The sequence below is a fragment of the Ictalurus punctatus genome, chromosome 9 (genome assembly GCF_001660625.3).
Source record: "Ictalurus punctatus breed USDA103 chromosome 9, Coco_2.0, whole genome shotgun sequence".
NCBI lineage: Eukaryota > Metazoa > Chordata > Actinopteri > Siluriformes > Ictaluridae > Ictalurus > Ictalurus punctatus.
This window is the reverse complement of record NC_030424.2, coordinates 9,385,450-9,410,585: the sequence shown is the minus strand read 5'-3', so window position 1 is coordinate 9,410,585 and position 25,136 is coordinate 9,385,450. Positions and strand designations below refer to the sequence as shown.

Sequence of the window (25,136 nt, the reverse complement as noted above, 5' to 3'; positions counted from 1 at the left end):
TCAGTTTATTCAGCCGATTGGCAATTACTACAAATTACCACAAATGTGAGTAACATAACATATTTATTAAGTTGGCTGCCAATCAAAACCAATAATAATAATAATAATAATAATAATAATAACAATAATAATAATAATAATAATAATAATATTAATTAGATGGAATTTACATTTTGGGTCTTTGAGGCAATGCAAAACTTTGCTCTAAGCAAGCATTGAAGAGACAGTGACTATCAATGTCTTGCAAAATGGTTGATTTATTGAGGTTCAATAGCAAATCAAAAAAGGAAAAGCATTTAGTGTTCCAGAGACATAATTCCCAAAAATCATAGTGCAATCAGAACATAGTTTCCATTTTGATATTAATAAATTGTAATTAAATGTTTCAACAATGTATTTAGCATTAATTTTTAATTTTTAAAAATAGACAAAATGAGGTAAGAGAAGGATCTCGGGTCAGTGTTCATTCAAAGGAAATCTATTTCAGATTTAGTCCCTTGTATAAATGATTGATGTATTTAATTTGAAACCACATTCCAATGTGGTAAATTTATCTAACATTACTTACTGTAAATCTGGCAAGACAGCGTTTCAGTTGGAAGAGGCATCTCCTTTTCAACTTCACATGCACTCATGCATATTGTCCAATTTTAATTATGTATCCATTTATTCATTTTCCAAAGCTAAAACCCAGCACATGTGGTATTAAAGTTCATTTTGCTGAATAAAAGGTTGATTGTGCTCACTTTCTCAGAGCCGCTGGAGTCTTCAGATCCAGGCCTCGGGTCCATGAACTTCCTTTATTAGTGTGAAGCTGTCTATAATTTTTCCAGACTGGGGACAAAATAAAGATTTTAGTGACATGGTTCTTGTTGAAGTCATTAGTTTGACAATTTTCTAGATGTCAATACTTAAGAGTACAAAATATTTAAAGTATAAATTAATAAAAGTATGCTATAAGAAGTATATAGTGGTATACTGTTACTGCTGGAATATAGAACTACAGATATAAAACATTTTATTCAATCCAAGTGCTTATTGACATTTACTGACGTCGGATGGCGTGGCGTGGTGATGTAATGACACAGACTGTTAACCTAATTATGTTCTATAACATGTAAAACGGGAACATGAAAGGAGTATTCTAAAAGTGACTCATGTAAACACCTTAATTACAATATTGTCTTACTCAGAATAAGGTCAATAATTAGATTACTGCTGTCCATGTAAATGTAGTCATTGAAATATGTTATCAGTGCCATGAGCATTCACAAGAACCTCATGACGTGTTTATGTAAAACGCTATTAATGTGAAATGTAGGCAACCTTCAAACCAACAAAACATGTATATTTTATCATTATTTTACTTAGTTAATTTTTGCAGTTTGTTCAATAGATGCACCATATATTTTACATATTGCAAAATCAATAGACATTTTACAGACAGTGATTCTTTTTTGCCAGGACCTTTTCTGGGAAATTACCCTTATTTATTTTTATGTTTACACTACATACAAAATTGAGTTACAGTTTTAGCCACTGGTGACACTGCTGAGTGATGTTTACTACTCTGAATAGAGACCAGGGAGATATTGTTTTTTTTTTTTACCTGGTCATCAGAGACCTGCTCCAGGTAGATGTGTGTTGAGTTGATGAGGTGCATACGTGTGTAGCCATAATCAGTACTTCTGAAGGCACTCCAGTCTCGAGGCTTGGGGATAAACCCATCGTGTTTTTCTCGACACCCCTAAGAAAGACAGAAACATTGGCCTTACTGTCCTTGGTAGTCTCCTGAGATATCTAGTATTTGACATTCTTTTAATTTAATTATCTTTTTTCAGAGCCTTTCAAATATATGGACTGTATCATTTTGATGCTTGGCTTGTTATTTATTTGGCTCATCACATGAAATCAAAATAACAAAAAACTCAGTCAACATTGAGCAGAACAGGGATTTTTTTTTGTTCTTAAATGATCAAATTCCTAGTAGATATTTATTTTAAGGTTTATGTCAAGTAATATTGGAGAACGACTAGAAACTACATTTCCCATCAACCACTGCACCATGTTACATGTCTCAATTCACCTGTTTCACGTTTAGATCATTAACACTGGCGTGTATATATAGTCACATTCTGCACATTGTCTTGCTTTGCTTGTTCCGTCTCCATGCATCGTGCTATGCTTGTCTTTGTTCCATGTAAGTCTTGTGTTGTGCTTTTTTTGGATACTTTATTAAACATTTCAATTATAGTCTGCATTTGCATCCGCCTCAGATCCCTGATGTGACAGTTTAAAGATATAAGCGAATTCATTTAAAGGGTTTTAAAGTCCTTATCACCAACTTGAGTCATCTTAATGCAGATCTATAAAAATAATTAAGCAATTAAGATGACTTAAATCAGATTCAACAAAAAAAAAAAAATGAATTCATGTTGCCTGAAAGAAAAACAATATGCCTCATGTATTTTTTTTATATTAAATCTAAAGATATTTAATATCTTGGGTTTTAAATGTTTAGGTTAAAAACAATTACCTTATATTTACATGGTTATTAAAATTCAGGCTATACATAATGAGGCTGTATAAATTCAGGGAAAACATCTGTGGAACAAAAAAGCCTGGATATAATCAAACCTGATGGATCGGGTGCCTGGATCTAATCAAACATAATCTAATCCTGGCCAATCAGAACACAACTCTGAGGTGAAAGTGTGTATCTGTTTGTCCAGCAGTTGCCTTAACAACAGTGTTTTGCCAAAGCCAGTCACATTTTGTTTCTGTGCAATTAATATTTATAATATTTCTTTCCTTTATTTCATCATAAGAAAACCTTATAGTCTGACTTTATCTCCCCCCACAGTTGCCCTTTACATTGTGTAAAGGCTTTATAAATAATGGAACAATACAAATGGTCCAAAATTACATGGAAAAATCCAAGTCCACTAACTACAGCAATCAATCTGTTGAACCCCATGTCTCCAAGGACTCTACTCTAACATCAACAGTACACAGCTGACAAGCACAGCAAGCTTTGATTTTCATTATATTCAAATACAAGATGAGAAATGGTCCATTTCATCTTGTTTGTTGCCTTGTAGGTAAGTTATTTTTCATTTAGTTTTTCCAAACAATTAAGCCATGAACCTGGCTAACACCACATAATGCTAGTTACATATGTAATTGTGATTCTATGAACCCTGGATAACCATCAGACGTAGGATGTCCCTCTGGATACCTACACACGCACACATGTCGAGCTCTTCCAACAAAGTTCCATAGTGAGGTATAATGTACCATTTACAATAAATACCACTATGCTACAAGAATCGTTGTCCAGAACTTTCCCACTCAACCAGATCTAGTTCTTAATGCCATGACAGCTATCAGGGATTAAAACAATCACTGTCGCCTAACTAGCATTCTATTCCACCTTTCCAGGTTCTTTATTTCTCTACGGATCCCTGGGGTTTTCCACATGTAAAATGTGTTGTAGTTCCTACACCACTGACCCAGTTTTGATGTACATACACTCAAATTAAAGCTGAAAGTCTGCACTCTGAAATCTATTCATTATTTAATTTCAACCCCAATATACTGTGGTAGAGAGCTAAAATAACAATACCTTTATCGATGTCCAAATATTTATAGACCTGACTGTACTTTTGAAGTACTTTTAACCGTGGGATATAATAATAGGATGTGCTGGATCAAGTGTTATTTTATAAACTTCTGAATAAGGAAATTATTGTTAAATTAAACCAAATTTGCAGTGATTACTGTGATAATTATAACTTGGACTATTCAAGCAGCAATATATTCACGATATATACCAGACTGTTAGATTATTGTTAGATTACTTATTTGAATTTTCTCATTCATATATAGTCTTGTGAAAAGATAAATACACCCTATGGAATTTTTTTTTTTTTTTTTTACATATTTCAACAAGCAAATATTTGAATAATCTTTGAAATAGTACCTATTAAAGAAATTGATACACTTGAACAAAGCCACAAGGAAAATTAGCCTTTTCAATCATTTATTCAACAGAAACATCAATAGATATTCTTCTGTGGAAAACATAAGTACATCCTTGGCCTCAGAAGCTAGTATTGCCCACTTCAGCAGAAATAACTTCTTGTAGGCATTTTGCATAATTGTCCACCAGGCTTGCTGGAATTTTTGACCACTCGTCCATGTAATATTCTTTCAGTTGGAAGATGTCTGAGGGTTGTCTTGCTCGTACTGCCCGTTTCAAATCCCCCCCAACATTTCAATGGGATTAAAATCCAGGCTTTGACTAGGCCATTCCATTTTTTCTTTTCGACCCATTCCTTGGTGGATTTGCTAGTGTGCTTAGGACCATTGTCCTGTTGAAAAGCCCACTTTCGGTTCAGCTTAAACTTTCAAACAGATGGCCTCACATTATCTTCAAGCACTCTTTGATATGATGCAGAATTCTTAGTCGAATCAATGAATGAAAGCTGTCCAGTTCGTGTGGCAGCATAGTAACCCCAAACCATTACATTTCCACCACCGTGCTTCATAGTTGGTATAACATGCCTCTCCTGAAAAGCTGCCTGCTCTTTGCCAAACATATTTGCTGTTACTGTGGCCAAAGAACTCTTATCTTTGATTTGTCTGTCCAGAGCACATTATTCCAAACTGTAGTCTTGCAAAGGCTTTTTCCTGGCAGGCCTCCCATGCAGGTCAAGTTTGTTCAGTCTCTTTCTGATTGTAGAAGCATGCACTTTGACTTACTTAGTAAGTTGCAGGACTTACTAGCAGATCCAGTGATGAAATGTTGGGGTTCTTGGAGACTTCTTCTTGCATCAGATGGTCTGCTCTTCTGCTGAACTTGATGGGATGGCTAGTCCTGGACAAATTGGCAGCCGTTTGATATCTGTGCCATTTGTATATTATTTTCCTTACATTTTAATGGTGTACTTCAAATAATATGGAAATGTTTTAAATCCTTTGCCAGACTCATAGGCATCCATGCCTTTTTTTCTGAAGGCCTTACAGAACTCTTTAGATCTTGGCATAATGACACCACACCGCTCAATAGCAAAGGAAACATCAGACACTAGATATGAGAGAAGTATAAATAAGCAGGTTCTCATCACTGGCACCCAATCTTGAACACCTGATTCTAGTTTTATGGATTTGAAGGTGTGATAAATGTAGGGATGTACTTACTTTTTCTGTGTGACTAATCTGTTTTTTGTTCATTTAAATTGTGAAAATTACCACAAAACATCAATTTTGAGTGGATCACTTTTATTAATAGCAATGTTTCAAAGAGGATCAAATGTTTGCTTGTCTAAATATGTAATAAAAAAATAAAATAAAATAAATAATAATAAAAAAATTCCATAAGGTGCGCTTATTTTTTCACATGACTCATCACTTTAGTCTTTTTTTTTTTTTTTCATTTTTATATCATATTTGACATCCAAGTGTTCAGTCTGCCTTTTGTAATCTCAATATTTATAGGCAAGTGCTTGTGTTTAAAGGTGGTGGTTTAGATGTTATTGAAAAACTATCTCCTACTCAATAAAATAACTTTTTGACTTTAATTCTGCATACAGCCCATTCCACTTAGGAGCACTGCCTATGTTGTGCCTATGTTCTTTGAGCAAGTAGGTGAAGATTATGGTTCCACAAACCACTGTTATATTGTTATAATATCCACTGCAAACAGTTAAAACTTGGCAGGAGAATACAATAATATCAATAAACTTAATTTATATTTTAATTTTAATCAAATCATTTATATTTTAATAACCATGTTTTGGTGTGCCGGAGGGCAGGAGAGGAGTCCACTCTATGTAATCTATGTATTTTAGACACTGTCCTTTTATTTATTTATTTATTTATTTTTCAAATTATGCTTAATTCTTTGCAAACTTTTGAATGACCTTTAGAAGTATAAAGGAATAATAAAGCCTTTATTGCCTACAATAAAGCACCTGTAATTGAAAAACATACTTACGGCTGAGCCAGTAATGATATGCACAGGTGCTTTAGGATTCACGTATGGCTTATCAACACTCCCATTAAACACCTGTGACAAAGCAATAACAGACTGTGATCACAAAATAATAATAATAAAAAAATGTACATGATTTTATTTAATTTCTAAAATTTTGTCTGACCATTTTATTGATATTTATGACATTTGTTTTTACAGAGTGTGGAGTATACCTTGTAATTATACACAGGCCATAGTCTCTCGTAGGTATGTTCATGTGCCCAAAGCTCCAGATCCACTCCTTTATCAACATGTCCACACAATAATACAGTGTTACTACATCATTGCCAAATAATTTACATTCTGAGTAATAATAATAATAAAACAACACTTTACATAAACAAACTCCAAATCAGATTATGGCTATGAGGAGTCACCTCAGTATTACAAAAATATTATAGGGTTTCTAAAAAAACTTGCTTTATTAAGAGATTCAGATCCTTCAAGATGGTGATGATGAAAGTTGAGAGAAATTTCTGCTTGGCAAGAGAGCCGTGCTTTCAAGTGTAAATAAACTCTTAGATGAAATCCAGAGCATTCCACTCAGACCAGAGCTCAGACACTGCTTACTGTGGCCAAACCTAAGGGGATGCTTTGGTAATACTCAAAGTTCTGCAGGTTTACGTGCAACATTCCAACCATTTAAATGAACAGAGGCTCAATCGGGACATCTAATCTCATGTTATGCATGCTGTAATGTCTACTATAAGCACTGAATCATTTTGTCTAGTTGGCAATATGAAGCTTGCCACAATATTCGTATTCAGTGACTTAAGAGTTTTACAGTGATTCAGGAGAAGATGTTATTATTAGATGTGTGCAGCCTGCTGAAACAAACAGTATCTGGAGTCACTGAGGTATACCATGCTGATAGAATAAGTCCTCCAGGCCAGGGGCTGGCGGCTTTATGTCACTGCGTCCATGGCGTACCTGAAAAAAAAAGAAATGAATGAATAAATGTAAGTGCAAATCTTCTTTCTGGACTTTCTTTTGGAAACCAAGAAAGACCTTGAAATGCATCTTGAAATTAAGCATTTATGAAAATCCAGTATAGAGACTGAGAGTTACATTACATTGTTCATATTCCTTTAAAACACAAGCAAAAATGTGCACATACAGGCCTTTAATAAAATTTTTGCATGTCTAAAGGCATGTGCAAGCTTGACACTTGGGGGGAAAAAAAAACTGATTTACTAACGGAGTCTATAGAGGACTGTCATATGACCAGAAAAATATGTCTTAAACGTTTAACACATTTTACTTAAATAATATGCAAATTGCAGAGTTTCTAATTAAAGGTGAAAAACACAGGGCTGTGTCAATGTAAATCGATTAATTGTGGACCTACAATGCGATTTACTAAGCCTGAAAGTCACTTTGGGAATGGTGATGGTGGCCACAAATTAATTCACGACCAGTTCACATATCATGCCCCCTAGTCATTGCCGAGTGACGATAATATTGCCTGTAGGTCTGGGGGAAGGGGAGAGGGTGGGGGGTCAGATATACACAACGCATATCTCATTGCAATATTTAAATAAAATCATATATATATTATGTGCACATGTGCTCTGTGTTGAACAACAGGTCTTCAATAAGAATACTTATTGAATTTTTGTATAGCAAAGTAGCCCTGAAAAAAAAACATGTTGTATTACTTTCTTAATTGAAGTCTCTGTTAATGTTTTGAGAGCAAAGACATTCATGGCTTTATCTGTTTGGCAGCATGGCCAAGGGATGCTAAGATACATCAGTGAAAGATGTTTTGTTGCTCGGCAGGTTATTAAGGTTTGTATAGGACTACATAATAGGCAACACGTATGAAACACAACACACTTTATTTTTGGCTCTCTTAAAGCTGCAGACACCATGTTTTCCTACAAACATTTAAATCTCCCAATGTGATAGCCATTACAATGGCTGGAATATAAGCAATTCCCTACCAGGGCTGGGCGATATGAGAAAAATATCATATCATATCACGAAACTTGAGGACATTTCTGCAATACACGATGCATATCACAATATATTATTTAGTTAACGAACCATCTGCAAAAGAGTATTAAAATAAACAAACAAAAAAAAGTTTAATTGTGTTTGACTATACTTTTCTTTAATCCCTACAAGGACAAAGTTGTTTTTAAAAAATAATGTAAAACCAATGACATCCATTCAGTACCATAAATTTGTAATTATTAAAAACATTTTTTTTAAATATCACCATACCAAGGATATCTCAGAAAAGTGTATCGCATAATCATTCATTATGATATCGATATTATATCGATATATCGCCCAGCCCTATTCTCGACACTATCAGCATTTCTCAGTCAGATACATTGGGTACAAAATCAACTAAATTTGCCTGTGTAAACACTGTTCGTTCTTTCATATTCTTTTAAACTGTAAGTAAAATACTAAGAATCTATGAATGCTAGCCATGCATGTATGATTGGAATACAGTACATAGCCTTTATATGAATAATCCTGTCACTCTTGCATCATGCTGAAAAAAGATCTACTTTAATAAATGCCACATAAAAATACCTGTAAAGGTTTCTGGTTTAAACCAGTATCTTAAATGGTAAATTGATGAATCCTTGGATCTACTTAGCTATCAGACTCCAGAAAGATCCATACATAGCTTTCAAACTTGGTGCAGTCATCTTGATCATCATTGGAGCAATACATGGGTCTGTGTGCCATGGTGATTATCCAGGGTCTTGCAGCTCTGTTCTCTGGTTTGTTTGCTTCCTAATCAAAGGAGATGAATAGCAAGGATTTAAATTTGACAAACCTAAACTGAAACAATTAATTTATTATTAGAACATCCTTCAGTCAGTTGGCTTGGTTAGAACATTTCCAGTGTTACAGTCAATTGTTTAAAAATAAGTTTAAAATCAGTTCTTTTGATGAACTACAATTAGCTCAGACTGAGAACGTCTTGGGCACATACCTCCAGGTCTTTCTGCAGCCATTCATACTGTTTGAAGAGGAGACCTAGACCATATTCTAGGTAGAAGTAGACTTCAGTAGAGAAAGAGATGATGTGTGCTGACCCAATATTCCAGCTGCACACAGAGGAAGACATAAAAAGGTTTGACTACTTTTAAAACACAGAAGCAAGCATAAATGCCTTTATACACGGGACACACTTCCAAAGAAAATCTGGAAATGTTTGTGCTCAGGCAGAAGCAAAACTAAAATGCTTAGGCTAAAACCTCAAATGCTTAGCTAAAAATATTTTACTTAAGTACAATATAACTAATTTGTTATGCACTGGAGCACATTATGTGCTTAATATGCATAAAACGAGACAATAATGCAGGTAATTTATGGAAAAAGCCAGACTCCTTTTTTTCTGGTATTTGTATGCTCTAATTTTTGTATTGTTAGCCTATTTGAATGGTTTTAATTCTTAAACAGAATGTGCTTAACTCAAAGCTCAGTAGTTGAATCTAATCACCTTTTAAATAAAAATGTTCTCTGAAAGTGAAAAGGTCAGGAATGAAGCTTTATACCTTCAAATACACTCACTATCCACTTTACTAGGAACACCTGTACACATGCTCATATATGCAGTTGTCTAATCAGCCAAGCATGTGGCTCTGGCTGCATAAAATCATGCAGATACAGGTCAAGAGCTTCAGTTACTGTTCACATCAATTGTACGAAATGGGGAAAATATTTTATCTTTGTGACTTTAACCTTGGCATGGATGTGGGTACCAGATGGGTACCAGATGTCTCTAGAGTTTACACAGAACGGTGCAAAAAACAAAAAAACATCCGGTGTGCGGTGGGTCTGCAGGCTGAAACACTTTGTTGATGAGAGAGATAGTGGAGAGGAGAATGACCAGATTGGTTTGAGCTGCTAGAAAGTCTACAGTAAATCAAATAATCACTCTTTACAACCGTGGTGAGTAGAAAAGCATCTCAGAAAACACAACATATCAAACCTTGAGGTGGATGGACTACAACAGCAGACGACCACATCAGGCTCCACTTCTGTCAGCCAAGAACAAGAAGGTTCTGAGGTTATCAAGGGCAGAGACTCACTGAAACTGGACAGTTGAAGACTGGAGAAAGACCAGGTGATGAGCCTGGGCCCATGCTAGCCTCAGATTCCTGTTCTTGGCTGACAGGAGTGGAACTCAATGTGGTCTTCTGCTGTTGTAGCTCATCCACCTCAAGATTTGATGCATTGTGCATGCTGAGATGCTTTTCTGCTCACAGCCCATTTTCCACTCACACACAATGAAGATCAGGGTCCACATTCACAAAAAATCTTATGATTAAAAGTAAGCCCTACTAGGCAGATAAGTGTTTTATTTAGAGCAAAAAGAAGCTCCTAAATCTAAAACAACGGCACATAAGCCGAATATTCTTATGTCACTAAAAAATATATTACAGACAATTGTTACAGCTGGCAACACATGTCATCAAGTTAATGCATTAGAAATGTCATGACAAAGCACTTAAAAATGGAGTTGCAATGACTGGATATTACTCAACTATTAAGAGATGTAATGCAATACCATTAGAGATCCTGTTTTGATAATTCTGCTACTTGGCCACAAGAAAATTGTGGTATGCAGTGCAAATAAACTTCTAATCTAATCTCAGCTGTCTCATATAATCAAACTAATACCGCTTGACAATTACTCTAAAGGTTACATATTTTACAAGTAGTAAGCATTTAGCCTTTTTTCCCCACCTATACAGCTATATCATTTTAATGCATTTTATATTGCGCTGGCAACATTATGGCAATTGTGATTTCATTTATCTGTTTACATCATATCAGCCATATCATAATCGAATGATATGAATCAAATGATTACTACTCATGAAGCATGCCATCATCAGCTCAAGCTTCTTAGCAATTTCATTAACAGGGTTTATAAGAAATTCAAAAACGTTCAGGAGCGTATAGGAGAACCCGAACTGGTAAGGTAGAATTTTACATAATATGAGCCAAGTGCTTAATCCAGAGCATAACTACCTGATTTGTCAGTTCCTTGGTATTTGGTTAGAATGCAACATTCTTATGCAACTCACAAAGGAGAACATCTGCTTTGAACATAAAACAGGCATATGATGAACGGTGAGGATGAGATGGTAATTAAAGCTCATACCTGTACCACAGGCTCTCAGTTTCCCCTGGCATACTGAAACGGCTCTTGTAGTGTGAGAAATTGCTGGAAAAATATTAACACAATAAATTACTAACATACCAGTGTCTGCTTTTTCGATCAGTTAGAGGAATCCTCCTGATCTAAATAAACAAATGGCAACACATTTTAGCTGGGCATAATGTTGCAACAGAAATAACTTTCTAGGAATGCTGTAGCTGGCACAGATACTAAATTTTCCATTTTCAAAAAAATTTATGTTGGTCCATTTGTCATTTTTGCTTTAGGAGATATGGCTGTAACAGACCAACTCTTCAATAGTACTGCAATGAATGAACTTATAAAAGCATCTTGAACTTAGACAGTACAAAGCAGGGGAGCCCCTAATTGATTTCAGACATTCAGGGTATAAGGTGACAAGTACAGGGTCATGGTAGTTGAGAAGAGGTCACAGGTCAAAGGGAGCTGGATGAGACAATACCATTTTCTTGTTTGTGGACAGAGTTGATAATGCTGATAATGTTCCCAGAGCTGATAATGTTTCAGCTAAGAATTTAGAATTAAATTACCATTACAGACATGTGGTGCCAAAAAAACACACAAAAAACAACAACAACAACAACAACTAAGCAATCGCTACATAAAGTCCTGCAGCTATCTCAAAAAATGAAGCAATGAAGCAGTTCTTCATTCAGACACAAGATTTGAGATATTCTACTGGATAACAACACACTGGCAAGATTTAAACCGAAAAAGAAGTGTGTAATAATCCCTAGGACAGAGGTAGGCCTGTAATCCTGCACTTTATAGGACAAGATATGATAGTATACTTGTATACAATATTTATATATATAACTGTATGTGGAAACAGGTTTGATTACAAGACCACAGACTATGCATTTAATAAAGAGATGTCCAGAGGGTGGACAGAATGACAGAAATTTTATGTGATTAGTTTAGTGTGAACAAAAACTTTGAATAAATTTGTACAGAACTGAAAGGACAGACAACTGTATAGCCCCCTCTTGTGTCAGATTGTGGCTGGGTAGTCACTGACACCACCAGTGTACATATGAGATTGACAGGACTGATGCAGGCTTTGTGTACTAATACAAAAAAAATCACATAGTTCTACTGTTTCATTCAAATCCCATCAATGGGAAATTTAAAATTGTGCTAGAAAGCAATTTTTTTTTTTTAAATCCACGAACGGTATAAAAGTAGGCGTACATTTTCCAATTTCTGTTAGGACTATTGATGATAATAATCTAATGTTGATAATTAATTAATAAAGACAATAAATTAATCAATGTTTCATAGAGTTAAACAAAAGCTGGCAATGCCTTTTCTCAAGCCCAATTATCGTTAAATCCATCTTCACAGTTTTGTGCCTTACCAAAAAAATGACAAGTCTAAATCTTCTGTTTGCTCACTCATAAAAATAAAAAAAAACAGACTCAAACTTTAGTTTCTCCCTGCTGGATTATGATCAAAAACAAGTTTAATGGCTTTCCCTGTCACTGTTTATCAGCCTTTTTCTGTTAATCATTCTACAAGCAATCTCAAAGCTATCCTAGTTGTCCTGTGCTGCAGAGTAGTGGGAGCAGAAAACGACTGTGGTATGGACAACTATTACTATTAAAAATATACATTAATTAATTTTACAATCTTTCCTTTTTTGGTATTGAAGGAGGAAATACTGCTTACTCTAGTCTATTTACGTTGTGAGTGGCTCATTGGGTAAGTCAAAGTGACTCGTTGAAATTCAAAAGCAGAGCAAATACCTCACAAAATGTTCTGGATCGCGACAGCACCCTTTCTCCCCTGCCTTGCTTCTCTTTCCAGACAGTAGCAGTGGTCCATGAGAAGGTTGAGTGTTTAATGCTACAACTATTCATAAGTTTATGGAATATGCATTTGAGCTCAGCCAAAAAACCTTTTTAACGTCAGCCTGTTCAGGATATGCGTGGACAGGAATGTGGGGAACAAGGAGTACAGGGAAATCAGAGCAGATCTGAAATAGATATTGTCTATACTTCAGACTTGCTACGCATCCAACGAATGAGACTTCACATCCACACAAAGTCATTAGAGTTTAGTTCGAAAAAAATATATATATTTTATGTTTTGATAAACTATGACATTTATGACACATAATTAATAAAAATGTGTACTCATAAAATGAGCTCATAAGTACATATGTACTCATAAGTGTGTATATATATATATATATATATATATATATAAATATATATATATATATATATATATATATATATATATTTATTTATATATATATATATATATATATATATATATATATATATATATATATTTATTTATATATATATATATATATATATATATATATATATAAATATATATATATATATATATATATATATATATATATATATATATATATATATTTATTTATATATATATATATATATATATATATATATATATATATATATATATATATATATATATATATAAATAAATAACAAAACTTTAACATATAATGACGGAAATAATCATAATACTTACTAGGCCCACTCATGATTACCAGGAGAGGTCATATACGGCACATAGGCAGCAATGGACTCAATCTGTCTCATAAACTCATCCCCAATCCTGCCACTGTCCTGAAAGACAAAGACACCATTAGAAACGCTTACTGAAATGCAACATGAAACAGACTGTTAAATGAATACATTACTGTCAATACAATAAAAAGGCAACATCCATGTTGCATTGACTTTAGTAAAACAGTAAAATGTGTGTTGAGAGCTATGTCTTACATTTGGTTAATGTCCTTTTTTTTACTAGAGGAATAGTGAAGGCCAAGCTGTTGACAAGTTTAACTGAGAAACCTCAGCAATGACAGAAAGTAAGCGCAGCTGAGAGAGGAGGCAATAAAAATAAGGACTACCATTAAACTAAATCAATTTTCCAGGCAACTCACTCACAGCCCTATCATTACCTCAAAAGGGGACAAAAAGACCTTCATTAAATCTGAACCAGCTGTTTTGACAAATATTATAATGACGGTAATTATGGGATAAAATGGTGCAAACTCTAATAGTTTGCTGAATTTTCAAGCAATTTGACAGCTCCTGTTATGTTTTTCTAGGACTCTGGAAGTAGTGGAATGGATTTCTTCACAGAACTGGTTGTACAAAATATTGTAATATTCTGATTCAGTGTTATTCCCTTTGGGAAAAATGGAGGCATCATTACAGAGTCAGGGATTTTCCATATTAACATGTTAGGAAAAAAGACTTTTATTGTTAAAAAAAAAATAAATCAGACAGGAGTACGCTTGTGAAAATAGTTCATGAAAGACTATCCGATCATATTGTTTTTATGGTGGACTACAGTCTGCAGCCTCTATCTGATCAACACACCATAATGCTCGAGCCAGCAGATTTTCAACAACAAATTACACTTAAAAGAGTGGAACAGAAACAGGGTGCAGGCTTAGTAAATTCCACAGTGACTTCTACCACGGGTAGCAGTGGTGCATTTTAAAAATTGAAGATCTGTTTAGGCAACAAGCAATAGTGGAGATTTTTCATAGCTTGACTGTTTTTTTTTTTTTAACAGATACTACCCTGAAAGTGCATACAACTATTACTGCTGACTGCTTGCCAAACAAAGTAATAGAGAAACACATGCTATAAGCAGCTTTAAATATTATTGATCATTAAAACAAGTGCTTGGTGCAACTTTACCTCATGCATATCATAAGCAAAGTCTCCTGCAAATCAAGCAGAAAGAACAACATTTCAGAATTGTAATGAATAGATCATATTAATGAAGTCTCATGAACATTTACTAGCCCCACTAGAACTCAAGAAAGCTTACTGTTGTGTACTTGTGTTGATAGTTTTAAAATCCTATAGTATGGGACCTATACTAATATCGACCTATAGGACCTATACTAATATCTAATGTTAATGGGCTTTGACTTGTAAGAACTTCTGTCTGATTGATAGCTTTTGGGTCAGCAGAGGGCACTATTAAACACCTGTAAAATATTCTCTACAAGTTTCAAGAACGCTAAATTTCAGGAGTCAGTCTAAAGTAATGATTGAATATCAGAGTGGACAACATCTCACCATTCACTCCCATAGTGAAGCCTTTATTTGGTGAAAATGGGAGGCACCACCTTGCAAAATTTGGAGCCAAAGCATGCAGAGTACACACGGCTAGTCAGACAGCCCACCTCTCACCCACCCGTATTGGTGATGGACACTGTACTTGTTCGTGACCAGACTGCACACACTGTGAGATACCTGAAGTGCAACTTAAGACGGTGCATCAGCTTTTATAAAATAAAATCTTGTATTTTTATCTTTTATTAAATTATGTAAAATGCTAAATTGTAGATGTATAATTTTTGCAAGTATATTGATTATTTTATTGTTAGAAAAGATTAATGTATGGTACTAACTGAAAATATACCTGTAAACTGGAAACATTTACACTCAACACAACATATTTCTTTCCCATTCACTAAAATGAGACTGGGCGAGGTTAAAAATGTACTGCAGCCAGCCACTAGAAGGCTTCACAGACAGTTTGGCTTCACTTCTGAATCCCTCTCATGACTTCCACCCTTATATACACCCACAAAGTACTTTATTAGGAACGCCTTTACACCTACTCATTTGTACAGGCCAGTAGCTTCAGGTAATGTTCACATCAACCATCAGAATGGAGTAAAAATGAGATCTCAGTGATTTTGTACGTGCTGGTTTGAGTATTTCAATAACTGCTGATCTCCTGGAATTTCTATGCACAACAGTCTCTAGAGTTTACTTGGAATAGTGCAATAAAGAAAAAACATCCAGTGTGCGGAAACTCTTTGTTGATGAGAGGTCAATGGAGAATGACCAGACTGGTTTGTGCTGACAGAAAGGCTATAGTAGCTCAGATAACTAGTCTGTAACATTGTGGTGAGCAGAAAAGCATCTCACATCGAACCTTGAGGTGGATGGGCAACAACAGCAGAACACCACATCAGGTTCCACTTCTGACAGTGATGAACAGAAATCTGAGGCTGCAGTGGGCACAGGCTCATCAAAACTGGACAGCTGAAGACTGGAAAAATGTAGCCTGGGCTGAGGAATCTTGATTTCTGCTGAGGCACGCAGATGGTAGGGTCAGAATATGGCACCAACAGCATGAATCCATGGACCCAACCTGCCTTGTGTCAACAAGGCTGGTGGAGGTGGTGTAATGGTGTGGGGAATGTTTTCTTGGCACACTTTGGGCCTGTTAATACCAATCAATCATCACGTGAAAGCCACAGCCTATCTGAGTATTGCTGTTGACCATGTGCATCCCTTCATGGCCACAATTTACCCAACTTCTAATATCTACTTCCAGCATGATAACGCACCATGTCACAAAGCAAAAGTTGTCTCAAACTGGTTTAATGAACATGAGAGTAGGTAGTTCAGTGCACTTCAGTGGCTTTGCCAGTCACTGGATCTGAATCCAATAGAACAACTTTGGAATGTGGTAGAATGGGAGATTTGTAGCATGAATGAGCACCTGAAAAATCTGCAGGAACTACATTATACAATCATTATACAATTATATGGAATCTCAAAGGAATGTTTCCAACATCTTGTGGAATCCGTGCCACAAAGAATTGAGGCTGTTTTCAGAAAAAAGGGAGGCCCTACCCAGTGTTAGTATAGGGTTCCTAATAAAGTGAGTGTAAATACACTGCCATCTAAATCTAAATACACTGCCAGTCAAAAGTTTCTGAACACTGTATATTTTAACATTTTAGCATCCAACAATTTACAATAAATGAAAAAGGAATTGTTTATTATTAAATGCTGAATTGAGAAACATTAGAAATTACTTTTTTTATTGAAATAAATCATATACTTGGAAAAGGCCAAACTATCACTTAAATATATTTTACAATACATGCACTGTTTAAGAGTCTATTATCTGCAGCAATGGTCACCAATCCTGTTCCTGAAGATCTACCTTCCTGATGACTTTAGCTCCAACCATAACTGTGCACACCTGACCATCTAATCATTGCCTAAAGAAGTTCTTGATAAACTAAAACAGTCAGTACATTTACATGGACAACAATAATCCACTATTAACCAGATTAAGACAATACTCTGATTAACAAACTACCATGTAAACAGCAATTTTTTATTACCTTAATCCAATTTAAGTCATACTCGAAGTAAACACAAATCGTAACCACGTAAACATGTGATCTGGGACGGAGCCCACGGCTTCACGCAGTCGTCTATTTGCACGTATAGCATGACAAATAATTAACTGCACTTGAAGCTTTCGTAAAAATTTAAAATAAAAACACCCAAAACTGTGTACGGTACCATAATGAAGATGAACTGTATGTTGAGACATGAAATTCTGGATGGAACGTCAGACGGTGTGGCGCGGTGACGTAATGATGTGTGCTGTTAATCGATCTATGTTCTATAACATGTAAAACGGGAACATGAAAGGAGTATTCTAAAAGCGACTGATGTAAACACCTTAATCACAATACTGTCTTACTCAGAGTAAGGTCAATAATTAGATTACTGCTGTCCATGTAAACGTAGTAAATCAGTGCGTTTACATGGACAACAGTAATACACTATTAACCTGATTAAGACAATACTCTGATTAAGAAACTTCCATGTAAACAGCAATTTTTAATTACCTAAAACCGATTAAGGTCATACTCGAAGTAAACACAAATCGAATTAAGACATGTGGAGTACTCCTGTTATAGTCGCATTATCGACGTGTATTACAGACATGTAAACACCTTAATCACATTATTAACGTCGTGTGAGAGTTTTCACCGCATTTTGCGACAGGACACGATCACACACGGCAGTGCTCAACCGTTTTACGGCAAAAGAGAGCACGGATACGTCCCAAAACGCGTACTTGCCTACTATAGGACTGTAGTAGGAGAAATACATCTATCTCGGCTACTATATAGACGGTAATTACACGGTTTGGGATGCAGCCCACAGCTTCAAGCAGTTGTCTATTTGCATATACAGCATGACAAATAATTAACTGCTCTTGAAGTGTTCGTTAAAAAAAATTAAATAAAAACACCTAAAACTATATACGGTACCATAATGAAGACGAACTGTATAATGTCATGTGCTGTTAATTCGAGTTATGTCCTATAAAATGTAACTGTATGAGGAGTATTGTAAAAGTGACTCATGTAAACACCTTAATCACAATATTGTCTTACTCACAGTAAGGTCAATAATTAGATTACTGCTGTCCATGTAAACGTAGCCAATGTTCGGTTGGAGATTAAACCTACAGGAAGGTGGATCTCAAGGAAGAGTGTTGGTGACCACTGATCTACAGGCTTAATGGGTTTACACCTTAAAAAGCACTCATTTATAGTCCCATTAGGATCTGAGAGGAAACAGTTAATAATTTCCACACAGATTTAGGATTCCTTATTTAATGCTGTTCTGAATCATTTTGTCTTTGGCAATAATAGTGATTCAACTAACAAAACACAAGAAACATCCAGTTGATTATTTTATTTAGTAATAAAACAACTTTATGTTTTGTAATAAAATATATGAAACTTCAGGTGATCAAAAACTTTATATTTTAAATGAATATTTTCTTTTGAAGATAATTTCATGGCTATAAATCTTACCAATGTGCAGAATGACATCATACATCCCGGCCTGTGTCTCTTTCTGAAGTCTGGCCAGTGATTGAGGGTTTTCATTGCCCATGTCACCAAAGAGAGCAAATCTAGGGCTAAAACTTGTGCTATCATTCAGAGCAGTAAAGAAGAGAATACCACTCCAGCCCTCCTCACTACCACAGTGGTAGACTGTAAAACACACACACATTTACATTCAGTAAATGTTACAAGACACAAACCCACTGAACTGTGAAATTCTGAAAGCAACTATTTTTAAGCATGGATTTTTGGATCATTGTCCTGATATTCATATACTGACATTTGAGAAATCTGATAATTTTACGATCCAAGAACAGGCTTACACAATTTTACGTATATATCTACACCAGTATGGCATAAAGTTATCAATACAGTCCAGTACAGAATGCAGGTATAACATCACACTGTAACTCAATAAATAAATGACCAAGTATAATAATTGTGTCTTATTTGTTTAATTGGGTTCTCTTTGTCTACTTTTAGGACTTGTGTGAAAATCTTGTGATGTTTGAGGTCATATTTATGCAGATATATAGAAAATTCACATACTTTCAAGCACCATCTTTAAACAGCACAGTTGTTTAAATACCAGTCTCACACCACATCACACCACTGCAGTGCATATTATGCTTACCATATTTAGCCCCAGGTCTGAGTTCTGGCACTGTGACTCTGTGAATGTACATTTTGCGCTTCTCTGAGCCTGCATCAATAAACAGAGTGGAATTTCCCTTAGCAGTACGACTGAAGAGCTTCCCACCCCACAGTCCATATTCCACCACACTCTCTGTGTAGTCAAAGGTTGTCCAAGTGATCAACATTGAACCCTCCACACCTGTGGAAGTGTTATTCACAATCATTTAAGACTCAACAACTAATAATTTTTCTTTATTAGACAAACATTTTGTTTTTCAGCCTTACAACTATTACAATCAGTTTGATTCTACTGCAGAAGAATGAAATGTTTTGCTTCTTGACAACTTCCCTGTTAAAATACTGTGAAATGAGGAATGTTTTGAATACAATATCTCATCAACCACAGTGGTGTCACAGGCTACTTAACTTTGCAAAAACTATATATATAATTTAAACATGACTGTCATGTAACAATCAGAATTTCCCCAATGCACATGCTGCAGCAATGGATTTGTTCCTCAAATTAAGTGCTTACTGCAGGGTCCATTTTTTTGCAGAACATGACTGCTAAAGCAAACAACATTTAAAGCTTATTTCAGAACTCCTGTGTATTAAGTATTATGGAACTACGGTAATGTATCTACTCTTGAAATATTTTATAATGCTGCTTTTGTAATTTGGTAAAACGATATTTACTAGCACTGAGACTTGTGTTAAGGACAAAAAGCAGTGACAGCTACCGTAAAGAAGTATTTTAAAATGTATTGCTAAATTGTCTTAAACGCAAGTTAAATGTTCTTATACTGTATGTGTGTGATGCATTCTGTGTGTGTGTGTGATCATAATTAATCAGTGTGATATGTTTAATCCATCAATTATCTGCTATAATTTACAAAACTACCAAGAGGATAATATATTTTATAAGATATATAGATAAAATATAGAAATACAGGGAAAAAAAATCTATGCGTTTTTTGATATAGTTAATCCTGGAAATTTCATTTGTAATCAAGAATTTGTGTTTTTTTTTTTTTAAATTAGAGCACACACAGTGGTTACCACACTAATTAATTATAAAACACACTAACACGAACACACTAATTTAATATAATAAATACATAAATAATACAATAAAATGAACTAAATAAAATACAGTTCACTGCAATGCAATTACTGCATTGTTAATTATGAAAATTCTCTTAATAGCACTTGCTTTACACATCATCGAAACCACAAAAAGAGAAGACACCATCATGAGTACAATAAAGTACAAAAATTCTTACCTGGATAGGAAATGTGCACCTGCTCAGGCTGGGACCAGATAGGTGGCACACAAGAGGCCAAAGACAGCAGACCCCCCCAAAAAAAAAGATGCAGGACAGCCATCTTTCTTATTTTATTCTACTTCTTCTGCCTCATTCCTGGACAATAGAGAAGACAGAGACAACTGCTTTAACTTAGGCTTGTTACATAGTAGCCACACCACAACCGCATGATCTCATGCGTAAGCTCAGCCAAATGTCACAAGATCATAATCCCTTATAAGATATAACTTTGTGTGAACTCTGCTCCTTCAGCGATCCATTTGAATTAAAAATTAATTTGAATAAACCTCTGAGTTAACAACTGGAAAATGTCAACTGTTGTAGTAATTAATACCAAGAATTAGTAGTAATAGTAGTAGTTTTATCAAACAACAGCAATAATAATAATAATAATAATAATAATAATAATGATAATGATAATACCAACTACCAAAATACTTTCAAAATAGAAGAGGCAGCATGCAATTTATCTTGCTATTAATCTTGGCTCCAATTTGTTAATACAAGACTGTATAATCTGACTGTAATTCCACATTTTAAAAATTGGAGAAATTCAAGAAATTTAAAAGATACCTTTAAAAGATGAGATGCATTTAAGTGACAAACATTGTACATCAAGACAACTACAGCAGAAACAATGTGACTGCAATGCAGGAAAGTGACTCAGGAAAAAAAGGAAACATGAGTGTCAGGTGTCATTTGGAGAAGTGAGTTACAATCTTCCTTCATGCCTCATGGGAATATGAACTGCATTATCTGAAATGAGCAGAAAGCCAGTCTTTCTCCGCTTTTCCTGCGTGCTGGGGTATTTCACCCAAATAGAGAAGAAAAATGCATGCATTCATAACGCTGCTTTAGTATTTGCATCAATTTCATGATAGTCCTCCGCCCAATTACATTAATGTTGTTGGAGAGCACTGTCAATATTTGTGTGTCACAAGTTGCATTTGGTTGATGAAGAAGCACAATGCAATAAATTATTCAGGTCAACAGTTCACTAACCACACAAACAGATTTCAGTTTGACTTAATTGTCCATCTATAAATTTAAAAACAAAACACTGATTATAAAATGGTATTGTCACTCCAGGTGAATAAGGTCATTTTTAAAATAACATATCACAAGCTTTGCCAGTTGATTGATTATATTCTTAAGTATTATTTGCACTGAAACTTTTTTATATAATATATATTTTTTTAATATGGACATTTATTACTGTGAAGACTTTACAGAGATAGTTTGTTGGAATAAGTAAACCCATCAATAGCCAAAATTTAGAGAAATTCCTCTGTAAAATACTACTAATTAGGGATAGGAATGAACATGTAAATTAAAAAAAATCTCTTGAAACAGATTTTTGGTTCTGAATACAGATTCAGAGTTTGAGGAAAATCTTTTTAAAAAATACACTGTAGTTTAATGTGTTTTCACTCAAGTTAGGTTTAAAAAGGAAATTGACATGTATATCACAACACATAACTTGACATGACACAATGCTTGCATATACAAAGTATTCAAAACCCTAAACAGCCATCAGATTTGTCTGGATGACAAATGACACAGACTGTTCTAGCCAGTATTTTTTTTTTATTGAAAACCACTATGCTCATTTTCAAAGTAAAAATTCATTATTTGTCAGCAGATCTTACAAACTGAAAAATGCAGTTTGTAATGCTTGCATAAGTATTCAACCCTTTCAGACTAGTACTTGGTAGAACCAGTTTTAAGTCTGTTCGGGTAAGTTCATACCAGCTTTGCACCTCTTTGGGAGTAATGTTCACCCATTCTTCCTGGCAGATTTGATCCAGGTTCTTCAGGTTGGTTGGATGTTGTTTTTTGACTGCAGGTTTCAAATAATGCCACAGCTTGTCAATGTGATTCAGATCTGTCCACTGTAGAACATTCACCTTTTTGTTTTTAACCACTCCTGCATGTTTGGGATCATTGTCCTGCTTTTTTGAATTGTGAATTTTCTCCCAAGCTTTAGTTGGTGCTACCACCACCACATTTCACTTTAGTGATCATTTTAATTGAAGTATGGCCTGTGTTAGGTTTGCACCACACACAGCACTTTGAACCTTGTCTCGAACAGGTATCTCCATCTTGGTCTCATCACACCATAAAAAACAAAACAAAAAAAAACAAACACACATCTTCATTGGGTCACCCTCATTCTTCCATAAGGCTCTTCTTGAGCAACAGGTTCTTTGTAGCCACCCTCCCATACAGTCCTCGATTATGCAGAGCTCTTGAAATGGTTGTCTGATGCACCTTTACTCCATTCTCAGCCACTGTACTCTGTAACTCCTTCAGTGTGACTGTTTGCCTCACTGTGGCTTCCATCACCAGTCTCTTGCTGCATTCCAACTTGCCTACTATCCATCCTAAATAGTATTGAAGATTAGAATTAGTGTGTCCCAAATTGTAGCATCTTGAAATAAGTATCTTAAAGGTACCCGGATGGTCTACTATTCCCAGGAGATTTTTCGAAATGTGGATCCGTGGACGATTTTTCACCTAATATTGCCCACAACTCCTTGCACGAGGGAGGAGGAGTTTTGTGGCGGTTTGTGTGATTCGCCGAATTCAAGGACGCATTTTAGAGTGGTGTAAATGAAATGTGGAAAAAATAAATCACGGGAATAGTAAATTAAATAAGGAATAATGAATGAAGAAAAGCTGGAAAGCAACGAGGAGTTTGTTTATAGTGACAGCGTGCGTAACTAGACAGCATGATGTGTAAGTATGCCCCAATACTTCAGTACACTTTTCAAACAAAATCAAAAGAATGTACTTTTTCTTCACAAGAAAAAGAGTACATACTTTTAGTGCATAGTATAAGTAACTGAATTGAGATGTCTTGTTTTGAGCAAGAATCTTGTCTAGGTAGTGTGTTGGTGGTGTGATACAGCTTCCACTTACGCACTATTGATCCAACAGTGCTTACAGCGATGTCCAACCTCTTAGACATAATTTTATGAAAATTAAGTTACAAAATGACATTAACTTATTGTTACTTACTTAGAATGACCCTTAGCCCTTATTTTCACTCCTTTCCCTCAGACAGACAAGTCTCTTCGATGACAGTTCATCTGAGGTGGTTTGTGTTCAGAAAATTGGAGCTGTTATAATATTTCACAGTTGAAGGCCAATTATTAGTCAACTGTGTCCTCGTTAAGACGATACGTTTCGTCCAGAGCTTCAGGTACCAGTGGAGTTGAATACTTATGCAAGGAGCATTTTCATTTTAAATATTTGCTGACCAATAATTAATTTTGACATTGTAACAGAAAATGAGTTTGCAAAAACAAAAACCCCACACATAAATACTGACAGAAACAATATGTTTATTTTATTTATCATTTTGTTATCTTTTGCAAGCCACTGTATATCAGGAAACTGGCTTTTAACGTGACATGATTGTGTGGGTTCAAGGTTTTCCTCAAAGTTGCTATGTTTTAGTTAATTTTGTGGTCATGAGTGGACAGACTTGTCGAATAAACAATTCTCTGTTGAGGTTGAATCAATTAAAAAGACGTGTGTCAAAATGCACGCGTCGATAACTGATTACACTCTACATCAAAACATTCAATACTCACATTTCAAAGTGATGTCATTACAACTATGCTCCATGCAGCCTTTGTTTTAATTAGTCTCGTAGGCAATTTACTTACCCCGGATCAAATAAGCATCTGTAGGAGACAAGAGCTTGACATGTTTCAACAGGATTTGCTTTATTCAGCTGAACGACTTTCTGTTCCGTGATATCTAGCACGCTAGTCGGCTTTGCTAACCTACAGCAAAAGTAATGCTAGCCGGTAAACTGTTAAAGATTATAATAACCGCTAATAAGAGCACCTACATTTTTTTGTCCACCAACCTATTTTACTCATTTAACTACTGTTAACTAGCAAGCAGCTAGTCAGCTCTGCTAGAAGAACTAAAAAAGAACTTAGCTAGCTAAACTAGATTACAGACAGACTGTGACTAGCAAGCATTTCGACGAATTAAAACAGGAAAATGCACACCTCATAAAGACAGGTGTGTAACAGGTTTCGCATTTGTTACAAGCTTGGAGGAGGTAAAATAATAAAGAAGCAGGAAGAAGAGGTCCGTTTTCAGGCTGTCTAACAGCAGTTGACATCGAGTGGCCTTGTCCCAAATACTGCCCACAGATCTGCGGTTCTCTTAGCAAGTGTGCATTTTGGTGACCTAAGCACATTGTGAACCTATGGTGAGTGAGTTCTCGCGTCCTCGAGGGTGCAGGGGTTTCAA

General features: G+C 35.2%; 1 protein-coding gene across 6 annotated transcripts; it reads right to left on the bottom strand.

The window, feature by feature from the left end:
- Positions 1-239: 239 nt before the first annotated feature.
- On the bottom strand, positions 240-25,042 carry acp7 (acid phosphatase 7, tartrate resistant (putative)). 6 transcript variants are annotated; one of them, XM_017476198.3, is made up of 15 exons: positions 24,890-25,038; positions 24,461-24,553; positions 20,820-20,957; positions 19,535-19,603; positions 18,868-19,050; positions 14,909-14,934; positions 13,722-13,819; positions 11,175-11,237; positions 8,994-9,108; positions 8,678-8,791; positions 6,901-6,967; positions 6,211-6,278; positions 5,999-6,070; positions 1,610-1,747; positions 240-834 (listed from the first exon to the last, which is right to left on the bottom strand). In XM_017476198.3, exons 3-15 carry the CDS (start codon positions 20,920-20,922, stop codon positions 769-771), a joined length of 1,182 nt encoding a protein of 393 aa, XP_017331687.1. In that variant the 5' UTR covers positions 20,923-20,957; positions 24,461-24,553; positions 24,890-25,038; the 3' UTR covers positions 240-768. The 6 variants fall into 6 exon arrangements, with proteins under 6 accessions (XP_017331687.1, XP_017331681.1, XP_017331684.1 ...); XM_017476192.3 differs by having other exon boundaries at positions 19,535-19,735; positions 24,890-25,037; XM_017476195.3 differs by lacking the exon at positions 24,461-24,553 and having other exon boundaries at positions 19,535-19,735; positions 24,890-25,042.
- Between the last annotated feature and the right edge of the window lie 94 nt (positions 25,043-25,136).

Coding starts and splice junctions, on each gene's coding strand:
- acp7 (XM_017476195.3), bottom strand. CDS start 20,922: ATGGCTGTCCTGCATCTTTTTTTTTGGGGGGGTCTGCTGTCTTTGGCC. Junction 19,736..20,819: donor GGTGCACATTTCCTATCCAG/GTAAGAATTTTT, acceptor ACACTTCCACAG/GTGTGGAGGGTTCAATGTTG. Junction 9,109..11,174: donor ACTGAGAGCCTGTGGTACAG/GTATGAGCTTTA, acceptor CTCTGTGTGCAG/CTGGAATATTGGGTCAGCAC.